Consider the following 25,172-nt stretch of genomic DNA (forward strand, 5'->3'; position numbering starts at 1 on the left):
GGAAGCTCCAACCAAGGGGCTCCAGGCCCCTTGGTCAGAGATCTGGGTCAGATCTCTCAGTAAGGAATCCTGTTTCTAGCAGGTCTTTACTTTTCTCTCGACCTACCTAGATTGGTGAGAAACACTCAGCCATTTTAGCAGCTGCTCAGCCAAATGATTCTCCTGATTGAAGGGAGGAAGGTTTTCTTGGATAGAAAATCCCAGCAATTGTCCTTCTGTAGGGGATGATGGCATCATTCTGTCTGTCATCTTTTTGGTCTTCTCTCCCCCCATCATATTCTCCATCCTTCTACTAATCTTTGGCCATCCCTTTTTTAGTCATTTTTATTAAAAACCAAACAAATCCAAACCAAAAAACTCAAATGGTTTCGTCTCATCCACCATTTCTTCGTAGCTCATATCAGCGATGGAAATAAATATTTTAAACTTTATCCTTTGCTCCCTGCCAGCTGCCATCTCTAGGACAGGCCTTTTATTGTCTTTGTGTTAGCAAGACATTAAACTGGGAGGGTGGGCTTTGGGAATAAGGAAGGTGCTTTTGGCACAAAGGCAGACTCACCAACAAAACAAGACCCTCATTTAGCTCGCTCCACCCCCCCCCAAAAAAACACCCCACCTCCTCCTTTTGAAACCTTTTGTTGCCCAAACTTGGGCTCAGGAGTGTAGACTTCTTCCTGCAACATCAACAACATGTTAAATGCACTTCCTGCTCTTGGGAGATGTAACTATAACTGATGGGCTTCTGTGGTAGGAGGCAGGGAGAGGAAGAAAGAGAGGAGGAGGAAGAAGGGGGGAGGTGGGGAGAAACATCGGCAGAGGCAGGCACACTGGAATGAAATCTGGGTAGCATTCTTGGTATCACACTCAATATCACACACCCTCCCTCTCCCATTCTTAGGAACCGACATTCCAGAGAGTTTAATTCAGATGAGAAACTGATTTTGAACATTTTGTTCACATATACATTCCACTCTGTGCTTGGTGTTTTGCTCAAACTTCTTTTTTTTTTAAGGAAAAGAAAAAAACCTGAACAAACCAATGAACCTCTCAAGCCATTTGAAACATAGATGACACATGAAAAACCTGAATTAGGGGGTTTTGAATATTTATCTGGGTGGGGCTGGAAACACTGTCCAGCACTGTCTAATTCAGGCCAGATTTCCCCTTCCAGGGTCTCAGACCTTTCTCTCCACCTTCCTACTCCCAGTGGCCTCATAAGAATCCCAGCTCCTCTGCCTTGGAAACAGTCCTGTTTGTTTCACCATGTCTGAAGTTGGTGGGGTCCGGAATAGCCTAGTGTAGCAATAACCAAACAGCAAGATATGTATCACCATGGGCAACTGGGGGGGAGGGAGTTTTCATTTGTTTCCCCCCAAGAACAGCCAGAGGAGGAAGTGAGAAGGGATACTCTTCATGGGCCCCCAGCCCGAGCTTTTGGGTTTTATTACACAAGTCGGCTCTTCCCTAGAGACACAGCCCTTTGTCTCCATCTGCAAAAGGGTTACGACATTTACATTGTTTCCCCAGATGAAAACCACCCTCCCCTCTCCTTTGCTTTCTAACAAGATTCAGTATCACCTTTTACAAAATCAATAAAATGGGCCGCCATCTCATCCTAAAGTGTTCTTTAAGAATATACAAAAATAGATGGGAAGTGCCCGCTGTCGGGACCCTTTCTGTGTCAATGACCCGTAACCCTCCCATCCCCTCAAGTTGCTCCATGATGTTTTCACATGTAGGTCAATTTCCAAATCAGTGGAGGTGCCATCTTTGTGAAGTTTTTTTTTTATTCAAATAGATTTTACACTCATCTAAAGACACAGTACAAAAATCTGTATAACTTAGGCAACACAGCATGAGAGGGACCCCTGAATTTGACACATCCACCTTGGCCAAAGGACAGAAAAAAAAACCCCAAACCTCCCTCTCCCTCCCTCCCTCTCTCTTTCTCTCTCGCTCTCTTTCTCCCTCTCTCTCTCTCTCTCTCTCTCTCTCTCTCTCTCTCTCTCTCTCTCTCTCTCGGCTGGAAAGAAAAAAAATCACTGTGGACTCGTCTATTGAGTTGACTAAACGTACTTGAAATGTGATTGTTAGCAGGGTTCACAATTTCTTTCTGGATTTCATCGTTACTCTTATTTATTTTTTCCCATTTTGTTGTTAACACCAAGGAGACTACAGTCAAATAATACTCGGCAACTGCTTTTCTCTCTTTGGGCTGAAAAATTAAACAGATCCTAAATTATGACAGTGAATTTAGAAAGGAGGACTCCAAGGGCTCCGAAGAACATGTCTGAGATAATATGATGCTCGGAAGAATATTGCAATCACATCCAGGCAATCGCCGATGCGTGCCGAGTAACTACCTTCTCAGCTAATATGCTTTTTTCTCCGTGATGACTAATCATGTCCTATTAAACAGCGGTAATGCTGGAAGAGCTCAACTATACAAGTGTAATGAAGCCAGTATTCTCCCTGGACAGATTAGCTACAACTGATTTGACACACACCATCATAGGGGCTTCCAACCTGACAAACTCTGTGCTTGCTTCTGATTTATGTCGTCAAGCTCCTCGGCAAAGAGAATGAAATCCAGGGGTTCTGTTTGGGAGCGGGGAAAAGTACTGATGTGCTTAACTGGCAGCTAAGGAAAGTTACCGTTCCTTCTTCCTTCTGCCTCCTCTTCCTCCCTCCCCCCCATCACTTGCCGAGACAGTCTGCGGACAACCCGTAAAATGGTCGGTCCCATGCCGAGTGTTAAGCATGATCAAAGGACCAGGGCCACGCTGGGTTTCTTCCTCCCTCTTTCTATGTTCATCATTAAGATCTTTAAGGAGGATCGTTCATTCTGTGGTCCTCTTTCCTTCTCCTCGTGTTTGTCCAGATTTCTGATTTTTTAGGGGGGTGGGCTGGGCTAGGATGGAGGCCAGGTGGTCAGGGAGGAAGGCCGCCATCCCTGGGGAAGGTGGGAGGTGGGACCTCACGACACTCACAGGTTGTAATTTGGAGGAGAAAGGGTACAACGAGGGCTGCTGCTCTTGGGGTGCCGACAGAGCCGCACTCACAACTCAGAGGATGGTGGGCATCCGGCCGCTGCTGTTGTTCCGATTGTTGTTTTTCCGGGACAGGTTGGGGGTAGCCATGAGGACAAAGCGCTCGTCAGGACAGCCGTACTGCAGGAGAATGTCAATGCACTCTTGGCTCGGGGCTTGCCGGGCATACGCCAGAGCCGTGTTTCCATGGGCATCTCGAGCCATGACATCCACACCATACTGTGGAGACAAGAAATCCCATTTTAAAGCATGAGGGAGGTGGGCTGGGGGGTGGATGAACTTGTTCCTTCATGCATGTGACTGAATCAGGGTAACCATTTAAAAAAATGATAATTATATTTCTGTATTTTTAAAAATTCCATATATTTCATTTTATGCATTTAAAAGAATTACTTTCAGAAAGGTTCCACCAGACTTCTGCCCAAGAGGTCCAGGACAGACAGACACAGACACACACATTTTAACCCTGCCCTCCCCACCTCCGCTATGCTGGATCAGTCAGACTAATGAAATCCCCTCATTTTCCAGATGAAGAAACTTTGAGAGAGGGAATGTAAATGTTAGGGAGAAAACACTTTCTGTGCCCTTCAGGGATAAGTGGCTTGAAAGCTCCTCATCAGATTATAAACCCCTTGAGGGCAGGGACTGTTTTCACCTTCCTTTGTGTCCCTAGGACTTAGTTCTGTGCATGGCACATAGTAGGTGCTTAATAAATGCTGGTTTTTGTTTTTTCTATCCCAGGGCTGTTGTGAAACAAGTGCTTCAGCAATGTTTTAGTAATTGAATATCGAGTCAGAAGATGCCAGGCTCCCTAGCTTTCAGAACCTGGATAACTGGACCACATCCCCACATTCTTTCATTCAATATGTTATGTATCTGAAAAATACAAAAGCTTATAACATGGATTTCCATTTTGATTTAGAACTTGTCACCTCAATTTAATTGACTTAATTTTTGGTGGGGGGCGGGGGGAGTGTATAAGGAAATGTCCAATTAGAAAACTCCCTGATCAAAGGCAGACTGGCACCTGGAGCACTGAGGGGCAGATGACTTGCCCAAGGCCACATAGCCAATGTGGGTCCCAGGTGGGGCCTGAACCCAGGTCTTTGGAACTCTGCCACTGCTGGGGACTGATTGATTGCTCAAATCAGGAATCATTTCTTCTTCTTGAGAGAAAGAGGTTAGTTTGAATCTAGCCCTGTGTGATCAAGGGCAGCTGCTTCACCTGTCTCTGACTCAGTTTCTTCATCTGTAAAATGGGGATAATAATAGCACCCACCTCCCAGGGTTGTTGTGAGGATCCAATGAGATCATATTTGTAAAACACTTTGCTAACCTTAAAGTGCACTCCACATTTTATTATTGTTATTGTTATTATTATTATTAAGAAGCTCAAAGGGCCAGGGTGGGTGGTGTAAAAGTTAAGATGACTTGGGCACAAATCTTGCCTTATCAGAGACATATTATCCAGGTGACTCTGGGCAGATCGCTTGACCTCCCTGGGCCTCCTTTTCCTTATCTGTAGAATGAGGTCAGACAGGATGACCTCCTTTCAGCTCTAAATCTCTGACCTTTGACATATAGCCATTTAGTGTTTCCCAGACTCAGTTTCCTCCTCTGTAAAACAAGGGGTTGGTGGAGATGAGCCCCAAGGCCAATTCCATTTTAACTCTCTGACTTCTGATCAGGAAAGAATCCCCTTAAGGAGATCCAAGACAAGTGTCACGCAGCTCCTCAGGGAGGCAGTGCCTTCTGCCTCCAGGCCGACATCACTGGCTGCTTTGTGCCTCTCTGACCTCCTTCCTCTCCTGTACTGTGGGTATCTGTGGCTTGTCCTTACCTCCTGGAAGCTGAAAATTATGAGGGCAGGAGCACCCGCCTCACCCAATCCCTCTATCACCAGACATGGGACTCTACACATTTAATAAAAGTTTGTCGAGTTGAATTTTGTGGAACATCTTTAAGCACAATGAAGAAACAATTTGGGCAATTCCTGCCTGGTGCCTGGGGAGAGGGTGGGGCGGGGTGGTGTTCCCCAGGGAATGAATGAACATGTCTTTCATCTGAGTAGCACTCTTGGCCAATGCATCAATATGATTTTTACCATGGCTCTCCTTTAAGTGAATGAGAACCCAAAAGGTAGGAAAGCAGGGACCCTTAGAAAAGAGGTTTGCCACCAATCGGGGATGTTTGCATTTTAGGAATGAGAAGGGAAAGACACTTTAATCCTGTAGAAATGAATTTGCTGTTCGTATTTTTAGTGAGGCAAAAAGGAAGGAAGGAAAAGAGAAAGAGAATAACAGCAAAAAATCAGCCTCTGATCTGGGCAAGGTCTCTGCTCTGAAGTCAAGCATGGAAAGATTTAGTCTAAGATCAAAAGATTGTTAGCAAACAGAACTCCCAGGAGAACAGCTTTGGAATGTTTACCTATGGGACACCTCACTGTTGCCACTTCTTTCCTTTGGGATCCTCACATGTCTGCCATCTTATGGTCAGAGCGATACTTTCATCAGTTCATTCCCATCCGGTCCAACCCATCTCAATACAACCCAACTCAACCCATACCAATAAGCATTTATTAAGCATCTCTATTGAAAGCACTATGCCAGTCACTAGGGACACAAGGGCAGAAGGAAAAAGAGCCCCTAGCTTCAAGGGGACCTTACGTTTTACTAGCACAGTACAGGACATAGAGATAAACTTATTTGTGTTCATGTCAGGCCTCCTCCCCCCAGTAGATGTAAGCTCATGGAGGGCATATATCACTTTGCTTCTGTCTCTGTAGGCATGTGATAATGTGAATTGGGTGAAATGAATTTATGAAGTATATGTGCGACAAATGGAAGGAAGAGAAAGTCCTAACACCTGAGAGGTTCAAGGCTGGCTTCCTGTAGGAGGTGGTGTGTGTGCTGGGCCTGTACTCCAGGCCCCAGGCAGAGAGAAGACTGTGCAATGCAATGGATATTTCTATGACAATGAGGATGCCCGTAATGACAGAGAGCCAGGAAGGGCTGGATTGGGAAGTGAAAAGAGCTGAGGTTTCCATTCTAACCCTGATCAGCTGTGAATTCTGGGTGAGTCACTCCTCCCTTTGAGCCTTTGTTCCTCATCTGTAAAATGGAGATAATATGACTTGTGTGTGATCAACGTACAAAGGTCATTGTGGAAAAGATATCTTGTCAACCACAACATGTCAGAGCAATGCCAGTTGATAAGCTGATTTCTCCCAGAACAGGGAATTAGTAATTACAGAAGGGAGAGAGGAGGACTGTGCTTATTTCACAGAATCATAGATGCAGAGTTGGAACGAAGCTTAAGGTCACCTAGTCCAACCCAATAATTTAACAGAGGAGGAAACTGAGGCCCAGAGTGGATGTGATCCTCTCAGAGTCACTTAGGTGGAAAGTGAGAGATCAGTGCATGAAGAAGCAAGGAGAGAGTCTAGAATGTTTCCTGAACTTCAAGGACCTTTTCCCCAATCCAGGCAAGTGGCTGGATTCCTCCTCTTCCCAAAGCTGGAAACTCACCCAGATCAAGAGTTGTGCCAGAACCACGTTCCCCTTCCGACAGGCCAGGTGGAGAGCTGTGCGTCCGTCCCCCTCCCCGCAGGTCTCATTGACTTCTTCCCGGGACCCATGGGCCAGGAGCAGGATGACAGTCCGCAGGTCCTCATCTGCCGTGGCCCTCAGCAGGTGCTGGCCCAGAGAGAGCTCCATGCATGGGAGAGGAGCCAGGAAGAGCTTTTGCTCGTACTTAGCTCGTATCCACCGTTCCTTTTCTTCCCTGGAAGAACAGTTGGTGAGAGAGCAGATTCCAGGTTAGCAACTGCAAGGGAAGGCTAAGAAAGCTCCCTCTTCCACCCAGGAGGTCAGAGGGAGGGAAAATATTAAGTATGAGAAGAGGCATTTCCTTTGTTTGTATATTAATAACTAAACGAAAAACCATCTGATGCAGCTCAGGAGGTGACCCAGACAAGCAGTGTCACTACTACCCTAATGGATGTAGTACAGAGTTAAAAAAACAGGCTCTAGAAATGTCATAGGGAGTCGCACTGTCTTGTACAGTCCTCTTTTTCTGTTCTTCTTTGAATGTGAAAATAACCAGCCGACCTCAGAGACTTGAAGACTTGGTTTGTGAGTCTTTTCACCTCACCAGGCAATGCTCTTAAAGCCGACGACAAGGTGCCAGCCTGAATTGGGAGGAGCTTCCTTACCTGGGAGATCCCTACACCAATGAAACTGAGAATTGGGTTCCTAATTTTTGTTGATGCTTATCAAGTTCATAATTAAAAAAAAGAAAGCATTTATTAAGCTACTATATGCCAGTTACAGTGTTAGGAGCCAGGCACAAGAGACAGTCTGCCCCCAAGAAGCTTACATTCTAGTAAAGCAACAAACCACCATCGGTAGGACAATTTTTCCTAGTCCAGATGGCCAATTAGAATCTTCACCCAGGGGAGACTGTTCCCAGTCCCCTCCAACTCTATTTATCCTTCCCAGAGCACGGGAGAATGTGGCCAGGGAAGTCCATTGGTTGACTCCTTGCTTATTTTAGAATCTCTTCCCTGCCTTGGGGAGGCCTCAGCATGTTTCAGGCAGGTTAAGGTAGGCTCCCCGAATGTGCCACCATCTCCCCAGGATTTGTGGCTGTCCATCTATAGAACCAAATGAGAGTTTCTGTAAGTGGCAGAAATGGTCCATGTCAGGATTAAATACAGTCTTCTTCAGGGCAAAGAATCATTTTTTGGGGTATCCCCAGTTCAAATTGAATTGAATCATACACCATAGGTGCTTAATGTATGTTTACTGAATGGAGTTGAGAGAAGTTGATATAAGATGTGGCACCCTCCTTTTCCCCTGAATTTCCCCTGAGACACTTTAATCCTGAAATGAGAAGAGGGAGGGGGTCGAGGTGACCTGCAGCACCTTGCCTGGCTCTAAATCTGTGGTGATAGGGTACTCAGTCAATTGCCAAAGTCGAGTTCAACTCCAGGACTCTCGGAGTGCATCTCTCTCCTTCAGCCCAGGCAGTAGCAAAAATAGCCTCCTTTCTTAGTATTGGAGACAATTCCTGGGATGGGGGTGTAGGCTGTAAGGTCTTAAAATGCTGGTGACCTTGCTAAAGAAAAAGGTTTGGTCAAAGCAATGGGAGCGGTAGCATTCAGAAGAGGCTAGAGAGCAGCGGGGCTTAAAGTTGTGTGTTCAGGTGTAGACTCTCATCCCCTGGGCTAAGCTTTGGAAGGGGGAAAGCCAGGGATGCAACACTGAGGACCACTTGAGCTCATAATGACTACGGGGATCCCAGAATTACTTTGGTGAGTGCTGGAAGGAGGCTTGCACATTATCTAGCCTGCCTCTCTCATTTTACGGATGGGGAAACTGGGGTTGAGAAAAGGCTGGTGACTTGGCGTAGGGTCTCCCCTATAGGAAGCAGTGGAGCTGGTCTGCTGCTGCCTCTCTTGGGCCAATACACTGTCCAATGCACACTGAGTAATTCTGTTCATTTTGGCTCCTCAAAGGAGGGGGCAGGGAAGAAAGTCTGACTTCAAACAGCAAAGCTCACACTTGTGAAGGGGAACTCTACAGTATCACTCTTCTAGACAAAGAATGTCAGCATTTTTCAAAGAACAGGGATGGCCTTTTCAAGTGGCCCTTCAAATTGGAAACCTGGAAGAACAGTATCTGGCAAAGTCCAACCCCCCCCCCTCACCCCACCCCCAGCAATTAGGAATTCAATAACTATTTCATGATGATGCCCAGGAAGGAAGAAAAAAAATTCTTGTATTTTAAAAATGGCAGCAACCACTTCTAGCAGAATTGGGACAGCACACTAAATCCTGGAGGCTCTCTGGCTTCAAATCCCGGATCTCCACATGGTAATCAGTGTGTCCAGCCAAGCCCCGCAAAGAAGGAGCCCTAGGAAGAAAACTCATTACCCGGGCCATTTTCTGCCCAGAGTCCCCAAAGAAAGGCACTGTTTACACCTTTCAACCCTGTTGACATTACTCCTGGTAATCTAGTGTCAGGTTAGCCCTAATCTGTTTTTAAATACTTAGGCAAACAAATTCTTCCCCAGTAAATGTGGATTAGTTTTGCATCACTTCCTGGTCCAAGTGGAGTGACCTCAGAGTCACCCCTCTGACTCCTTTCATCCCTAGATTTCTAGGACAAGCATTTCCCTGTAGCTGAGCAGGACATCCCTCATTATCCCCTATGCGGATGGACAGCCAAGTCAAAATTCCCGATGAACAAGAAATACAATGCCAAAGCATAGGAAAACAATGCCTCAATGTGTGTGTGTGTAGGGGGGAGGGGGAAAACCAAAGCAAACCAAACCAAAGTCTGCTATTTTTTTAATCATCATTTCAAACAGAGTCGCCCAAAAAGCTTCTTAACTTGTCTTGTCTGAAAGCGGTCCCCAGAGAGGACAATGGCAAAGTTTACATGAAGGATCTTGGAGGAACAGAGCAAAGGTGAAATTGACCAACTGAGCAGAGAAGTGAAATTGACATGGGGATGTTTAAAGCCCGCTGCCATTTGTCTTTCTCCATGGGCATCATTTCCCTGAACAATTTAATATCCTTCCAGTTGCTTTTTAATAGTTATTGCAAAATCATCACAAGTGATAAAGCCAGAACTTATCACAGGGGTTATAACACTCACTGCAGTGATGGAATTTTCTCTTTATATTTCAAAATCCCTTAGCAAGAGAGCAATTATAATTACATAGCACTGCTCTTCTCTTTCCATACATCAATATGTCCACAGTGAACATGAACTCTTAATGCCTTTTAAATGTGGCCGTTGGTGCTCAGTTCTTCCCTTCCCTTCAATCCACCAACCCACCCAAACACAGAACAGAAACGACCCACCCGAATGTTTAACCAGGTTGCAGCTCAACTTCCTTTACTTGACCAGGAACTCGGCTCACTTGATTGAATGGAAGTTTAAGTTTGAATCTGGGATCTACTTATTGGCTGTGCGTGACCTTGGGTAAAATCATTCCACCTCTCTAGAACTTAGTTTCCTCCTCTGTAACATGAGGGGGATGGACTAGATGCCCTCTGAGGTCCCTCAGAGACCATGGACTCCAATCACCTCCTTTCATATATGAGTAAACTGAGAGGCTCAGAGCACTGTGGTGAAGTCGAGTCTGAGACCAGTTCAAATCCTGCCCCTGACACAAACTAATAAATGTGTGACCATGAAAGGTCCTCCCTGGGCCTCAGTTTCCTCTTCTGTAAAGCAATAATCTCTGACATTCCTTCCGGCTCTATATCATAAGTGACCCACCTGTAGGACCATAGGCAAATTACAATCTCTCTGGGCCTCAGTTTCCCAATCTGTAAAATGAAGGATTTGGACTAGGTGCTTTGAGGGCTCTTGTAGATCCAGATTCTAGGATCCTAGGATCTAGATTAGAGCACCTTAGAGACTATGGACTCCAACTACCTCATTTCACATCAGGAAAGTGAAGCACAGAAAGGGTTAAAAGTGGGTCTGAGGTAGAATTTGAACTCAGATCTTCTCCTTTGCTGTGTCTGTAAGATGAGGAGATCCTTGACATTGCGCAGGTTGCTTCATTTCTCTGGGGTTTGGGGAAGAGATGACACCTGCAAAGTCTCCTTTAGTTTGAGATTTCTGGTCTGACAGTTTTTGGCCCCAAAGCAGCATCTTTCCACACCAGAAGTTTACAAAGAAGATATAAGAGGCCAAAGGAGACTGTGCATCCCTCCCTCCTTTGTCCCTCTTGGCCTGGCAACAAGATCCCGCCCATGGCTTTGCACACAAGCTGTGGCATCCTTTATGTCCAAGGTAACCACGAGGGGGCTGCTGGGAGGAAATCGAGGCTCTAAACTAACACTTCTCTTTTATTCACCATTCAATCATGTTTTCGTCATTTTCAGAGGGAGGGGGAAGAGGGGCAGAGGGTTAAGTAGAACTATGAGGTTTCCCAGGGACGGGAGGTGCCTCTGTCTAAATCAGGAGCTGAGCCAAACATAGGAGGCCGCAGCCTGGACACAACTCAGACAAGTGCCTTCAGTGCTCCCCGCTCCACTCACCTTCCCGGGCCTCAGGCCCCTCATCTGTAAAATGAGGGATTTGGAACCGATGATGTCCACAGTATCTTCCAGATTAAAAAAAAAAAAAACTATAATGCTGTGATCCAGGGCCTGGGAGCTTGGCTCCAAGGAAGGAGGAGAAATCCCAACCTCCTCAATATTTTGGTTTACAAAGCAAACAATTGGGTAAAAAATCACATAATTGGAAACTAAGTCAATTCCTTCCTTCCTTCCTTCCTTCCTTCCTTCCTTCCTTCCTTCCTTCCTTCCTTCCTTCCTTCCTTCCTTCCTTCCTTCCTTCCTTCCTCCCTCCCTCCCTTCCTCTCTCCCTCCTTTCTTCTGTGGAGTGGCATGTTTGTTTTTAAGAATGTGTCATTCTGTCATCATTTGGAATGGGACAGCACCTGACCGGAGCAGCTTCTGACTGGGCTGTGGTGGCCCTGACAGAGGTACACACAGTATAGGATCTCTCTTTTCAGCATAATATCTAGTCTGGCGCGTTCTCAGTCACAACCAAAGTTAAGTCTACCTTACTCCCCTTCCCAAACACTCACCTCTTCCCTTTTGTCAATAGTGTTCATAGAGATTTCTGGCCTTAAGACATCTCTCTAGCATGGCCTCCCTTAACTTATAATAATAATAACAATATTAATGGTGATGATGATAATAGCTAGCATTGGGGGCAGCTAGCTGGCACAGTGGATAAAGCACTGGCCCTGGATTCAGAAGGACCTGAGTTCAAATCTGACCTCAGACACTTGACACTTACTAGCTGTGTGACCCTGGGCAAGTCACTTAACTCTCATTGCCATGCCCCCCCCCCAAATAAATAATAGCTAGCATTTATATAGCACTATGTGCCAGGAACTGTGCTCAGCACTTTACAGTTATTATCTCAGTTGATCTCTCCAACAACCCTGCTATTATTATCTCCATTTTACAAGGAAACTAAGGTAGAGGGTGACTTGTCCAGGATCACACAGCTACTAAGTATCTGAGGCAGAATTTGAACTCAGGCCTTTCTGACTCCAGATCCAGGGTTCTATCCACTGTCCCAATTTATAACCTTGCCCCTTCAACTTTTATGGGGATGGCTAATACCAAAGTCAAAAGTCAGTCTCTGTCTCTGTCTCTTTCCTCTCTGCTTTGGCTACATCTCTTCACCCTAGAAATTGTTCCAAAGACATAAATACCATAATTGTTGCCCCCACGGCCCACTTTGACTTCAGGGATCCACAGCTTGTCTTGGTTGAGCCTCCCATGTTCCCAGAGGAAGGCCAGTCCAAGAGCAGACTTGTCAGCAGTAGATCACCTCTCCTCGTTCCAATCCCCTGAAGGACCACTGCTCATATCCCCCGTTAGCTAATGAGCTAAAAAATGAATTATTGGAGCGGTCAGCAAGGAGCAGAAAGAGGAGGCTCAGTGCTTCATTTCAGCCCTGTGCTGACATACCTTTAAATAAATCAGCTGAATAAGAGGCAGCGGAAATGAGAGTGAGGGCCACTAATCAGGGGGAAGACACGGACCCGCTCCCTAAAAAATCAAAGGCAAAGGTACAGCCGAAGGACTGTCAGTAAATATTTTCTCTTCTTTCCGAATAACATCCCAGCCAGGGCCAATGTCTTCTTTTGTTCTGGGGGGAAAGCCCCCCAAACTGAGCTTGTGGGACAGCAATATTTTTACAGGGATGGCCAGATGTATAAATGTGGTTTTTTCTGGCATCTGGAGAATGGGCAAAAATCCCCTTGGAGCTCACACAGTGTGGGGGCCGGGTAGTGGGAGCCCTCGGTTCTAGGGCAAAGCCTTCCTGCAGTGCTTGACCTTGCTACTAATGTCACCCTTTACACCCCACCCCACCCCATCAAGTCCCGCCAAAATATTTTATTTAACAACTGGTAGGTTCTGAGCCTGCCAAGATGGAATGAATGGCAAGCTAGTGGCTCGAAAGCGAATAATCCTGGACTAAAACAGGTAACAATAAACTTGACACGGTGTTCTTTTTGGCTACTGTGAGTGAGCATTTATTTCTCCTGGCCAATGAGAGCGAGAATCCGCCAAACAATTATTACTGATAATTACTGATGAGAACACTTGAGGTCTGGTTGGGAACTCAGAGGACACTGTCATACCCAGAGGTGAGAACTCAGGGGCAGGTGGCAGGGGCTGGGGCCTGGACCTGCAGGATTCAAAGCCTCATCATTTTGTTCCCTCTACACCTCTGATAGAAGCAGGTTCAGAGTCTCTTTGGCCTTCAAATTCACTGACCTGCCGTCAACCTTGTGCTCAGAGCCAAAAAACTCAGTCAACCAACTGAGCATTTCTTCGGCAGCCCCAAGTGCGCGGAGGGAACACAAAGGCAAGAACAAAACAGTCCTTGCCCTTAGGGCAATAAAGGATAATGATGGAGACACCAAAAACCCGGGAAATCACAAAAGGCTTCTTGAAGGAGATGGCACTTACACTTAGCTTTTAAAGGGAGGTAAGTGCTACAAGAGGCAGAGGTGAGGGGGAGGGGCTCCAGGCAAAAGGCATCTTATCAAGAAGAGGATGGAGGGCAGCTAGGTGGCGCAGTGGATAAGAGCACCGGCCCTGTATTCAGGAGGACCTGAGTTCAAATCCGGCCTCAGACACTTAACACTTACTAGCTGTGTGACCCTAGGCAAGTCACTTTACCCCAATTGCCTCACTAAAAAAAAGAAGAGGACTCAGGTTGGAGTGTTGAGCTTGGGATGGAGAGTTAGAAAGGTAGCCTGGAGCTAGATTGTGAAGGGCCAGATAGAGTAGTTTGTATCTTACCCCAAAGGCAAGAAAAACCACATAATTTTCTTGGACAGGGAAACAACGTGGTCAGTCATAGGCTCCAACAAAAGCCCCCATTTTTTTGGAATTTGGAAAAAGAAATTTTCTCTCTCTCTTTTTTGATAGTTTTACCAGGTAAGGGTAAGTTTTTGGGACTTACAGATGAATCCTGCCCCTGCTTCCTCCTTGGCCTTTTGGGAAAGCTTTAGCAGATCATTAGACTAGCTCTAAGAATTATGATTTTAATAAAAGACATGGATCTTTCTCACTGCCCACCTCCCATGATCCCATCCTCCATCAGGAGTGTTCTTTCCTGTGCTCATAAGACCAATATCTTTGACTCTGTATTTATAGGATGATTTTGTGTAACTCAGCCTCATTTAAATCCAATTCACTCAGCAAGACATCACCTGTGATATCACTGGTCCTCTTGGAAAAATGAAGGAAGAACAACAACAATCTCAATGGGAAGCCTGGTAGGAACCAATATTCAGAGGCAATAGGACAATTTACACAATGATTATAATAACACAGATGAAAAAGTCAAACCCCAATTAGTTGCAATAGCCAATCTTGGCCTTAAAGAACAGCTGAAGAATGATAACATGCATGTTGCACACACCATCAGATGTGGTTCTGGCCAGTTTTCTTTTGAGATAAGGGAAGTGTTCTGTGGAGGTGCTGGGGCATGCATTGAGGTGATTGTGGTACAAAAAAAGCAAAAGTGGTAGATAAAACTTGAGAAAAAAAACCCTTTGTTAATCCTTGTGAAATTTCACTCTTTTAGTGTCAGCCAAATGTTTTATTGTTTTGAATATTGCTTGTCATTTTTCATATTCACTATTTCTTCCTGCTGAGCTTTGTGTCAGCTTGATAAGCAGCTTCCTAAGAGTTCATCTAAGTCACTGATAAAAATATTGGATAGGATAATCCCAAGGACAGAGTCCTCGGCTGCTCCATTAGAAACTTCCCTTCAGGATGGCCCTGCAACATTAATCACTAGTCCACACTCTTTGGGTACGGTGGCTCAACTAGCTATAAATCCTTCTGCCTCTGTAGTCTAGCCCACATTTCAACATCTCGTCCCCAAGGATAGGGGAGTCTTTGCCAAGTCAAGATACAATATGTCTCCAGGATTCCTTTGATCTAACAAATGAGTAATTCTTTAAAAAAAAAAAAGAAATCACTTTACTCAGCACTCTTTCTGCTAAGTGAACCCATACTGGCTCCTAGTAAGTGACATTTTTTTTTCTCTCTAAGAACTTACAAACCACATGCTTTAGAAAAAACACTCTAGAATTTCAGTGGTGGTTGATGCGAAACGTATCACCCTTATTTAGTCAACTCTAGCAGTTCCTTATTGCTTCCAGTATCGAATCTTCTGTCCTCATAGCCTGGCCCCTCTTTCCCTTTCCATTTTTCTTCTACCTGACTGCCTCTCTGTGCTCTTTGATCCATGGACACTGGACCCTTTCTGTTTCCCACCCAGATTCTGCCCATCCCTCCCTCCCACCTGGAACGCTCTCTCTCCCGGCTTCCTTCAAGTGCCGGCTAAAATCCCACCTTCTGAAAGAAAGAAGCCTTGCTTGGTCCTTTCTCATGTTGTGCCTTCCCCTCGAGGTCACCTCTACTTCATTCTGTATATGTTTTATTTGTACCAAGTCATTTGTATGTCATCTTTCCCCTATTAGCTCGAGAGCATGCTTATTTCTGCCTTTCTTTGTACCATTCCCAGTGTTTGGCACCCAGTAGATGCTGGATAAATGTTTATTGACTTCATCTTCTCTGTTACATCTGTCTCCTTTTGGTCAAAGAGCTCTTATTAGGTGCCTTCTGTGTGCTCGGTGCTGAACACGGTAGATGCTTCCACTGTCCACATCTACCCTGAAATCCCATCCCACTGCATCTTGGTGAACCCCATGAGCTGGCTCCTTTTGCTTCCTCAGGTTAAAGTTTCCAGCTCACTTTCCAGAATGATGATGACTATTTTCTGATCACCTGCCTGAGAGCAATGGCGGCTAATGATGCAAACTTTCTGTCTGTCAGAAACAAAGTGTAGGAAGAGTAGGAGAAATGACTTCATAAAGTCCAGAGATTTTGCTAATCATCCCAGTTGTAAGCCTGCATGCACATGCTTTGAGGTCTGCAGAGAGATTTCCACCTACCACCTCACCACCTCACCTGACTGCTGCTATTATCCCTACTTATAGATGAGGAAACTGAGGCTTAGAAAGAAGTGACTCACCCATGGCTGCCCAGGAAGGCAGGTCAGAGACTTAGAGGCTGGAAAGAGCCCAGCAGCCCCTGAGTCCAAGGTTCTTGTATTATTATTGTTATTATTATTATTTTTCGTTCTCTCATTTAATGGAGGAGCCCAGGGGAGTTGAGTGACTTGCTTAATGTTACAGGGATTATGTCAAGGACAGACTTTGAACATAGACCATTGAGATCCCAAGTCTAGTGCTTTCGGTGCTGGGGGTACAAAGGACCTTCTTGTGGCTCCACAGCCTGGGGGTTAGCTAGGGGAGTGGCAGGGACAGATGGAGAAATCCTTCCAGGCATCCAGGGATAAGCAGACAAGGGGTTCATGTCGGGGTCCCAAGGCTGTTTCCCAGAAAAGAAAGTTTCAAAGAACCAAAAAGAAATCTTCAAGTTGGGGACATCGAATTCTCCCTTGGCTTTGGGGGTCCCTTTATAAAGAGGCGGTGGGGTCTAGAAAGAGGCACAGATTTAGTCAGAGAACCTGAGTTGGAACATTAGAGCAGTGACAAGTCATTTACTTTCTGCAGGCCTCTGAGGTACCTTGCAGCTCCAGGGCTATGATGCCGGGATCCCGGGATCCCGGGATCCCGGGATCCCATGAGCTGAGTGAATCACTGCATTTTCGATGCTTCAGATGCCCCCTTTAGAGAAAATGCGGAACAGATCCGATGGCTGCCAAGGTCCACTCTAAATTCAGGACCCAAAGAGCGTGTAGCTTTATGACACTTTGATCATGTGGCTAACAGGACAACCCTGCCATTCACCATGAGATCAGAGCTGGTGCATTTTATGTGAAGAGTCCTGCACTGGGATTCCAAAGAACTGGGATTCCAATCCCTCCTTGGTGCCTCACACCCCGTGTGACTTTGGACAACTCCCTTCTGCATTATAGGCCGCAGGGTCCTCACTGACAAAGTGACAGGATGGACTTGGGGACCCCTTAGGCTCCTTCACCTCCGCCTCTAAGCCGGTGATTTTAAGCCTCTTCCTTCCCTGGTCCTCAGTTTCCTCCTCTGTAAGATGGGGGAGCTGGAGGGAGTTGGGTTCAATGACTTCGGAGGTCTCTCCTGGCTCCACATCGACGTGTTCTCCCCTTGGGTCCCTTTCAAGCATCCAGGACTACGGAAGTGTAATTTGGGTATGCCAACTTCACCTTTTGACCTTCCAACCCACCGGGCTTTTAGTCCACATCCGGCCCTGAGCCCCCTCCCATGACATTGTCACATTTTACTGCCTCGGGCATTCACGGGGGTCACTCTCCCAAGAAACCACAACAAACATGTTCCCCGCTAGCTGGGCTCCCTCTTGGCTCAGGACCTGGGCCACCATTTCTGGCAGCTTTGAAAATGTGTCAGGGCCCAAGAAGCGCTGGAGCAAAGCGGGCTATTGCCGGGCCAGGCTGGGTGGGGGTGGACATGGCCAAAGAGTCACCATTTTTTAAATTGTGACAGGAAAGGAGTGGGGAAGGCAGAGGGAGAGGGAAAGGGAGAAGGGGGCAGAAGAAAGAGCTAGCAGCAAGGAATTTCCAGAGCGTCTTCCTGCCTCCAGCCAAACAGGAACTGGGAGGAGAGGTATGGGAGAAGAGGCCGGAACAATATGCTGAGAAAACAGAGGGGGCTTCCTCTCTCTGCAGGAGAAGGCCTGGCTCTATTGCAGAGGGAGGTGCTCGCTCACATGCATGCCTTCTCTCCTAGGCTGCGTTGCTAAGGGGCGAGGCCCACTAGGGATAGCTAGCGGTCGGACAAACAACCGGCTGAGCACAGCAAACAATGACCATGGATATTTATTCCCTAATTACTCAGAGCTTCTCCCAAGGAATGGGTCACTGTAAATCCCACATGCCGACTAAAGGAGGCGAGAAGACAAGGATTTATAGTTGTGGGGCAAAGAAGAAATAAATACCGTCCTGGCTGTTGATCGATACCATGAGTGTTGGGCCAACCTGTGGGATGCTTTATGGGCACTGAAGTGGTGGTGGTGGTGGGGGAGAGTAAGGATTGTAATTAATTAAATAAAGCTGACCTATTAGGCTTATTACTTATCCTGAGTCCTGGCGAGGAGGTGTGGCCAAGCAGCTGGCGTGGGGCGGGCTGGACACGGCGTCCACATGGGGAGTGAACACAGTACAGCCAATGTGCCCCAGCCACGAGATCTATGTGTTCAGGTGCCTCCAAGCTTCAGGAACCTCCCTAAGTGGGGGTTTCTTTTTCTTCCTCCTCCTTTCTGCTTTCTTTGTGTCTTTGGCTCCCCAGAAGTTATTTGGACAAGGACGGGGCTCAGTGACTGTGTGATCGGCCGCTTCGTTCCATCCCAAGGTTCTCATGAGAGTTCAGGCCAGAATCCAGGATGGGGCCTTTCTGGGCTCCTTCCTGGTTAATGGACTTTCAGCTCCAAGGGCTGAGCCCAGCTGCTGACCAGCTCTAACAGCACTAACAGCCGGGCCACGGGAGGGGATAGATGGTGGGCATAGGCACAAGGAGGCCAACATGCGCTCTGTCCTTGGTCTGAGGCGGCATAGTCTACAGCGCCAGGGGACAAAGCAGGAGTCTGGCATCCTGGGTTCAAGCCTTGTCTCTGCTGTTTGCTCTGGGACCACCCTGAGGCTCCGTTTACCTGTTTGTTGGACATGGGTGACACTCCTTGAACTACCTGCTTCATGAGTCCATCGTAAGAAAAGCGCGTTGTCATAGCTTTTATCCTAAACGGGACCCCTCCTGAGTGCTCAGAGGGACAAGTTCAGAACAAACGCTGAATCACCAAACAGTGAAATCATAGAACTCGGCTCAGTTTAACTCACCAGATGTTTACAAAGCTCTGACTATGTGCAAGGCACAGGGGTGGAGGTGGGGTGAGGTAGAGTCCTGCCCAGATGAGCTGGCATGCCAATGAAAGGAAACAAAGAGTCCAAAAAATAGAGGCAGAGTAAACGCACCACCCTCCTTGGGTTGTTTTCTTGAAGTTTGGGGCTGGGGTGGACAAAGAGACCCCATGAGGTAGAGAGGAGGAGGGAGTGCATCCTAGGCAGGGGGCACAGCCTGGGCAAAGGCCCGGAGACAGGAGATGGAACATGGTCACTGAGCACACCGAGTGGGCCAGTCTGGCAGGAACACAGAGTGGGGGTGAAGATGAATTTCGATTCTGGTTCGACTCAGCGGTGCCGACCAAAACGTGCATTCAGATCCCCTGCATCATGTGGACAAACAAATCCCCAAGACCCAGGACACAATCTGGGGAACCAAATGCTCCTTAGATACCAATCAGGCAGAACTAAGGGGAGCCACACAGTGGCAAGAAGACTGGATTTGGGAGTAGAGGCTCCGGGCCAGAACTCCAGCTCTGCCATTTCTTCACTGTGGATTATTGGCCATGTCACCCTACCCTTCCAGCCTCAGTTTCCTGATCTGTAAAATGAGAAGCCCTTCCCACCTCTCCCTGAATCTTTCCAGACACTGCCTGAGTTTTCATTGAGACCAGTAGATGATCCCTGCTGTGCTCGCCAAAGGCCAAGGGAGGCCCGGGTGCTCCCTGCCTCTGGGGAGCTTCTGTTCCCAGGTGAGAACATGATTCCCACTCACTTGGAAGTCAATGCAGTGGGTTCCTCACCACAACCTTCCAGATGGATGGTGCTTCCACCATCAGCTTCACTTGACAACTGAGAAAACGGCTCCGAGTCACTCAGGGATGTCAGCATCGGCTGGCACACGAGCCCAGCCTCCTGGACTCCATGCCCAGTGCCTGAAGAGCCACAACAGAGCTCTTGTGGGGTGTCTACGCTTTAGGGCAGGGAGAGGGTCTAGACCTCTTATTTCACTGTTCTAGGGAACACCCAGAGGAGGAAAGGCCACAGCACAGACTGGCATGTTCTTGCTTATAGGACTTGAACTCCAGACCTCCCAGCTGGCAATCCACCCACTATACCAAGTTGCTTCTCTATTTTGTTTGAGTAGAATCCCATCACAATCAATCCTACAGCAAGTCGGATCCCACGACAGCATTTGCTGTCATGGGGAAGGGCTCAAGGCCACTGAGTTTCTTCCTGCCGAGCAGGGGACCCACAGAAGCCACAAGTTTGCCCTCTCACGTAGAAGTCTTAAGATGGTAGGACCTTGAGCTGAAGCGGGGGTTACTGAGAGGCAGGTGGTAGTGAGGGGAGTGATGGACAGAGCCGAGAAACTCTGGGCTCAAGTGCTACCTACAATGTAGATTTGCCTGCGTGACCTTGGACCAGTGTGTTCCAAACGGGCGTGTTCTGTTTCCTCCCTGGAAAGGTGAGGGAGCTGGGTGGGATGTCTCGGACAGTCCCTTTGGGCTCTGGTACTCACAGGCAGTGGGCAGCCCAGCTGGGATCTGAGCTTGAACCTCCTGTCCCAATCAGGCCAGGTGGCCCAGGGCACGTCCACAGAGAAGAGCAGAGCCGCATCTGGAGACACTGCTGAGAAGTCATGACAACCTAAGCACCAAACAGGGTCCTTCCTCAGAGTCCATCTTGTCAAACTTCCCATCCAATGACTGAGTCCCCTCTACCAGGTAGGTCAACACTGAGCTTCCACTAGGATACTTCCAGTGACGGGGAACTCACTTTCCATGAAGAAACTTCCCATTTCAATTATTCAGTGCCTCTATCTGCCTTAGCACAGGGCTAGGTGCTAATTGGTAGAAAGACAAAACCAAAACCAATCTCTGCTCTCAGGAAGCTTACAATCTACAGCAGGAAACACCGTAAACACAGATGAGTTAATAGACTATAGAACCAAAATAATCAGTCAACAATCTATGGCTCACTGACTGTGTCCTAGGGCCTGTGCTAGGTCCCAGAGATAGCAATATAAAAGCAAGCCGGACCCTGAACACACAGAGTTTACACACCACTGGGGGGAGGGAGACTATATCATGTTCACAGATAAATAAATGGAGGATAGATACAAAGTGTTGGGGAAAGAGGGGCTGGTGACACAAACAATAATCAGGAAAAGTCATTTCATTTCCTGGCTTGGGGGGAGGGGAATCAGGAAAGGCCCCCATACTAGAGGTGGCAGGGAGGGAGCTGGGCACTCCGGGTGCAGTAGATGCTGCTCATGCCAAGGAATGGAGATAGGAGATGACACTAAGGTTAGCAGGGAGTGCTCAGTTAGATCTGAGGATTGTACAGAGAGTAGGGGTGTTAGGGCTTTCCCAGGCTCACGAGGAGAACTCAGCTTTGTGGGGCACCTGATGCACCGGGGTGGGGTCACATTCCTGAGAACTCTCCTCCTGCCTCAGCTGCTCTGGATCTGCGTGTCCTTTTCCAGCAGGGCTCAGAGGACAGAGATAAGGCTGGTAGCTTTTGAATGTCAAAGGGACTTTCAGGCTAGCAGCCAGGGAAATTGACCAATACCGTGTCTAAGACCAAAGTCATTCTGTTCTGCGGGGTGGAGAATTCGGTATTCCAGAGGCAGACGTACATTTATTTAAAAAATGCCTTTTGCATTCTAAAGAGAAGGCTTCCCTAGGCAGGGAGACTTTCGGTTATGTATTTATTTTTTAAAAGCATGCTATTTGATGCCTTATGTTTTCACATGCTGGTCATCTTAGGATTTCCTTTCACCCCCCCAAAAAAAAAAACCCCAACTCCTCTCTTCACTAGGGGATGGAGCTACCCCTTGTAATAAAGTGCAATTCAGCAAAAATAACTGATGACAGTGACCGCACCAGAAGTGTGGTCAGCATATTGCCCTGTAGCTCCTTACCTAATTTCCCAGCTGAGAGGTAGATATAGGTATGAATAATACTTATCCTATATAATTTGTATTCTTTGTATTCAATTATAGGAGCATTATTGTCAGCCAGACTTTTAAAGGGCATTATGACTAGAGACAGTGGATTCTGCTGCCATGACCCAAGAGCACAGAAGGGCGAGAGGCAGACAGTCTGGCGTGCTGGGAGGGTTTGCTGCAGAGAGTTCAAATCCCATCTCTTGACTTTCAGTTGCTGGGTAACTAAGGGCAAGGGATGCTGCTATTGTGAGCCTCAGTTTCCTAATCTGTATAACTGATGGACCAGGAGGTCCTTGAAGGCAGGGGCTGCTTCACTTTTGAGGGTCAGATGTGGAAATATCTACTCTGTCCCTCCTGGCAGCCTTGGACCCCACATCCTCATCGGCTCCCAAGGATGGTTTTAAATTTTCAGACCTGTTTGTAATGCATTCTTATTTTTTTTCTTTTTGTGGGGCAATGAGGGTTAAGTGACTTGCCCAGGGTCACACAGCTAGTAAGTGTCAAGTGTCTGAGGCCAGATTTGAACTCAGGTCCTCCTGACTCCAGGGCCGGTGCTCTATCCACTGTACCACTTAGCTGCCCCCCATGCGTTATTTCTTTTTCTTTCTTTCTTTCTTTCTTTCTTTCTTTCTTTCTTTCTTTCTTTCTTTCTTTCTTTCTTTTTTTTTTGGTGAGGTAATTGGGATTAAAGTGACTTGCCCAAGGTCACACAGCTATTAAGTATCAAGTGTCTGAGCCAGACTTGAACTCAGGACCTCCTGATTCCAGGGCCGGTGCTTTATCTACTGTACCACCTAGCTGCCCTGTATTATTTTTTAAAGTTGGAGAGCATTATCAAATCCCACCAGTCACATCTCTCTGTGGCGTCTATATTTCAGCATTAGAAGGTGCTCAGTGAAATCTTTTCATGCATAAATCTCAATAAATCTGCAGGGCATGATAGAAAGGCAGAGGTACTGAAATGGAGGGTTCCTAGATTCAGTGTAATGTGGCACGTAACGCGGGCATATGCCAGTGGCGCTCTCCCTGGGCATCCCTACTATGGGGCATCATCTCCCTGAATTTGGGGGCATCTTCACACTGAACTAGGGGTGCCATTGCCCTGAATTAGGGGCATCCGCATACTGAATTAGGGGCACCATCACACTGAATTAGGGGTATCCTCACACTGAATTAGGGGCACCATCGCAGTGGCTGATGTGATCCACTTTGGAACATCAAAAACAGATAAGAGGAACGAGAGGGGGCCAACCCTAGGTGGGGCTCAGAGTGGGGGCTGGGAATGTCTTAGTGCCCTTCCAATAGTCAGGAGAAGGAACAACCCAACCCCCAAACCCTGCAGAGCCAACAACACCTTCTGGGAACAAGATAGTGGGAGAGGGGACTCCCTGAAGGTTTTATTGGGACCTAAAGTGACTGATTAATCATTCCACCAACAAGCAATAATTAAGCACCTGCTATGCACAGTTCCTGCCCTCGACGAGCTTATATTCTCCTGGGGGAGCCACAAGACACAGCTTGACCTGAAGTCCTGGCTCTTGGGCTGACAGCTGGGAGGGGCCTCGGGAGGTCTCTGGCGTGGCTGGACTCCACCACCTCTGGGGTCCCTTTCAGCTCTGAAACCATGACCTTAGGTTTGGGATGGAGCTGAGCAATTTTAAAGGCGCAGATCATGCCCGAGGACAAGGAGATCTGCTACTTCTTGGCTGGACGACCCTAGGGTCTGTGAGCCTTTGTTGTTCATCTATAAAATGGGGATAATAATAGGACCAACCTAACTTATGGGGAGGCTCCAGGGGATAATGTATACGCGGTGCTTTGTTGTCCTTAAAACCACAGATAAAGTGTCTGCTCTCGTGGTTATTTAGGGCTGGAAAAGACCTGAAGAGATCATGCAGCGGACAGCCTTCACTGTACCTGTGGCCCAGAGAAGGGTAATGACCCGATCGAGGCTACAGAAGTGAATGGCAGAGTGGAGATTCGAACCCAGAGCCTGGGGCTTTGCACCTAGTGCCCTTTCCAATAGCATCATCTCATTTCTTCCACTTATATTTCATTTTACTTTTTAATTTGTGGGTGGTGAGGGAGGAAATAATAACTAAAATGCATGACCGACCTCACAAGGAAGCAAGAAAACAAGGGTGAGGATAACTATGAAAAAGGAGAGAGCCTCCACTGCAGATATGGGGGGTGGCGTGGAAGGGGGGATGTTTACAGCCAATATGGGCTTTATCTTGTTTCCAAGAAATACCTATCAGCCAGAAGAGGCTGCTGCTGGCGGCTAGAGGCTTCTGGGCCTTGTTGGCAGTCAGATCCACATGCAGGCAGCTTAGAGGCTGGGCGAATGAGGGCTTAGGAGAGGTGGGGTACCCCAGGCCTGGTTCAGCCAGCCCAGCCCAGCCCAGCCCAGCCCAGCCCAGCCCCATCCTAAGTAAAGCGCCCAGAGATGCCAAGCAGATGCCCTGGGGAATTTCATGTCAACCAATTCAAGCACAATTTCAGATTCATTTACCAAAAAGAAAAAAAAAATCACCCTGACTTCCCTCCCTCATAAAATCCTTATCTGATTTTCAAACCTGCCCATAATCGGCCCTTCCTCTTTAGAAGTTCAACTGAGCATTTTTGTAGTTAGTAACATGAGAGGGTCTCTCCCTCCCTCCCTCTTCTCTGTGTGTCTCTTCTTTCCTCTTACTCCCACCTTTCCCTCTCTCCCTCTCCCTCTTCCTCCTTTCCCACCGGTTCCCTCCCAACTTCCCACTTCCTCTCTATCTTTCTCTCCCCCCTCTTCCTCCTTCCTTTCCTCTCTTCCTCCCCCCCTTTCCTTTCTCTCTCTCCCTTTTTCTTCTCTCCCCCTCTCCCATCTTTCTCCCTTCCCATTCCTCCCCCATTTTCTGTGATTCCAAATCTAACAGCCTGGCCCTGTGTCCTTTAGAGAATTGCTTATAGAGAATGGGGTGATAAAAAGCAATGAAGAGCTATGGTTGTGGAGCTGGGGCGGGGCAGGGGGGGAAGGAGTCTGAGCTGGCTTCTAGCACTTGGAAGAGGGATTTGTCTTCAAGTGTCCCTGATCCTCTGGGTCCAACCCTCTCATTTTCCAGGTGTCTCATCTATGGAGCCTCTGTGCCTAGCACAGTGCCTGGTGCCTCAGAGCAATGCAGTGTTTGACTGACTTTTTTTTTCTTTTTTTAAAGTGAGGCAATTGGGGTTAAGTGACTTGCCCAGGGTCACACAGCTACTAAGTGTTAA

The 25,172-nt window shown here is 47.3% G+C and overlaps 1 protein-coding gene across 8 annotated transcripts in view; it reads right to left on the minus strand.

Moving 5' to 3' along the window:
• Nucleotides 1–321: 321 nt before the first annotated feature.
• Nucleotides 322–25,172, minus strand: part of AGAP1 (ArfGAP with GTPase domain, ankyrin repeat and PH domain 1) — a 666,750-nt gene continuing 641,899 nt past the window's right edge. For all 8 annotated transcript variants that reach the window (XM_044001114.1, XM_044001113.1, XM_044001112.1 and 5 more), the window contains 2 exons: nt 6,578–6,833; nt 322–3,269 (listed from right to left, as the gene is read on the minus strand). In XM_044001114.1, coding sequence (XP_043857049.1) covers nt 3,066–3,269; nt 6,578–6,833 — 460 coding nt within the window. In that variant the 3' untranslated portion in view covers nt 322–3,065. The remainder of the gene's footprint in view (nt 3,270–6,577; nt 6,834–25,172) is intronic.

This window comes from Dromiciops gliroides, chromosome 4 (genome assembly GCF_019393635.1).
Source record: "Dromiciops gliroides isolate mDroGli1 chromosome 4, mDroGli1.pri, whole genome shotgun sequence".
In the NCBI taxonomy this organism is placed as follows: Eukaryota; Metazoa; Chordata; class Mammalia; order Microbiotheria; family Microbiotheriidae; genus Dromiciops; species Dromiciops gliroides.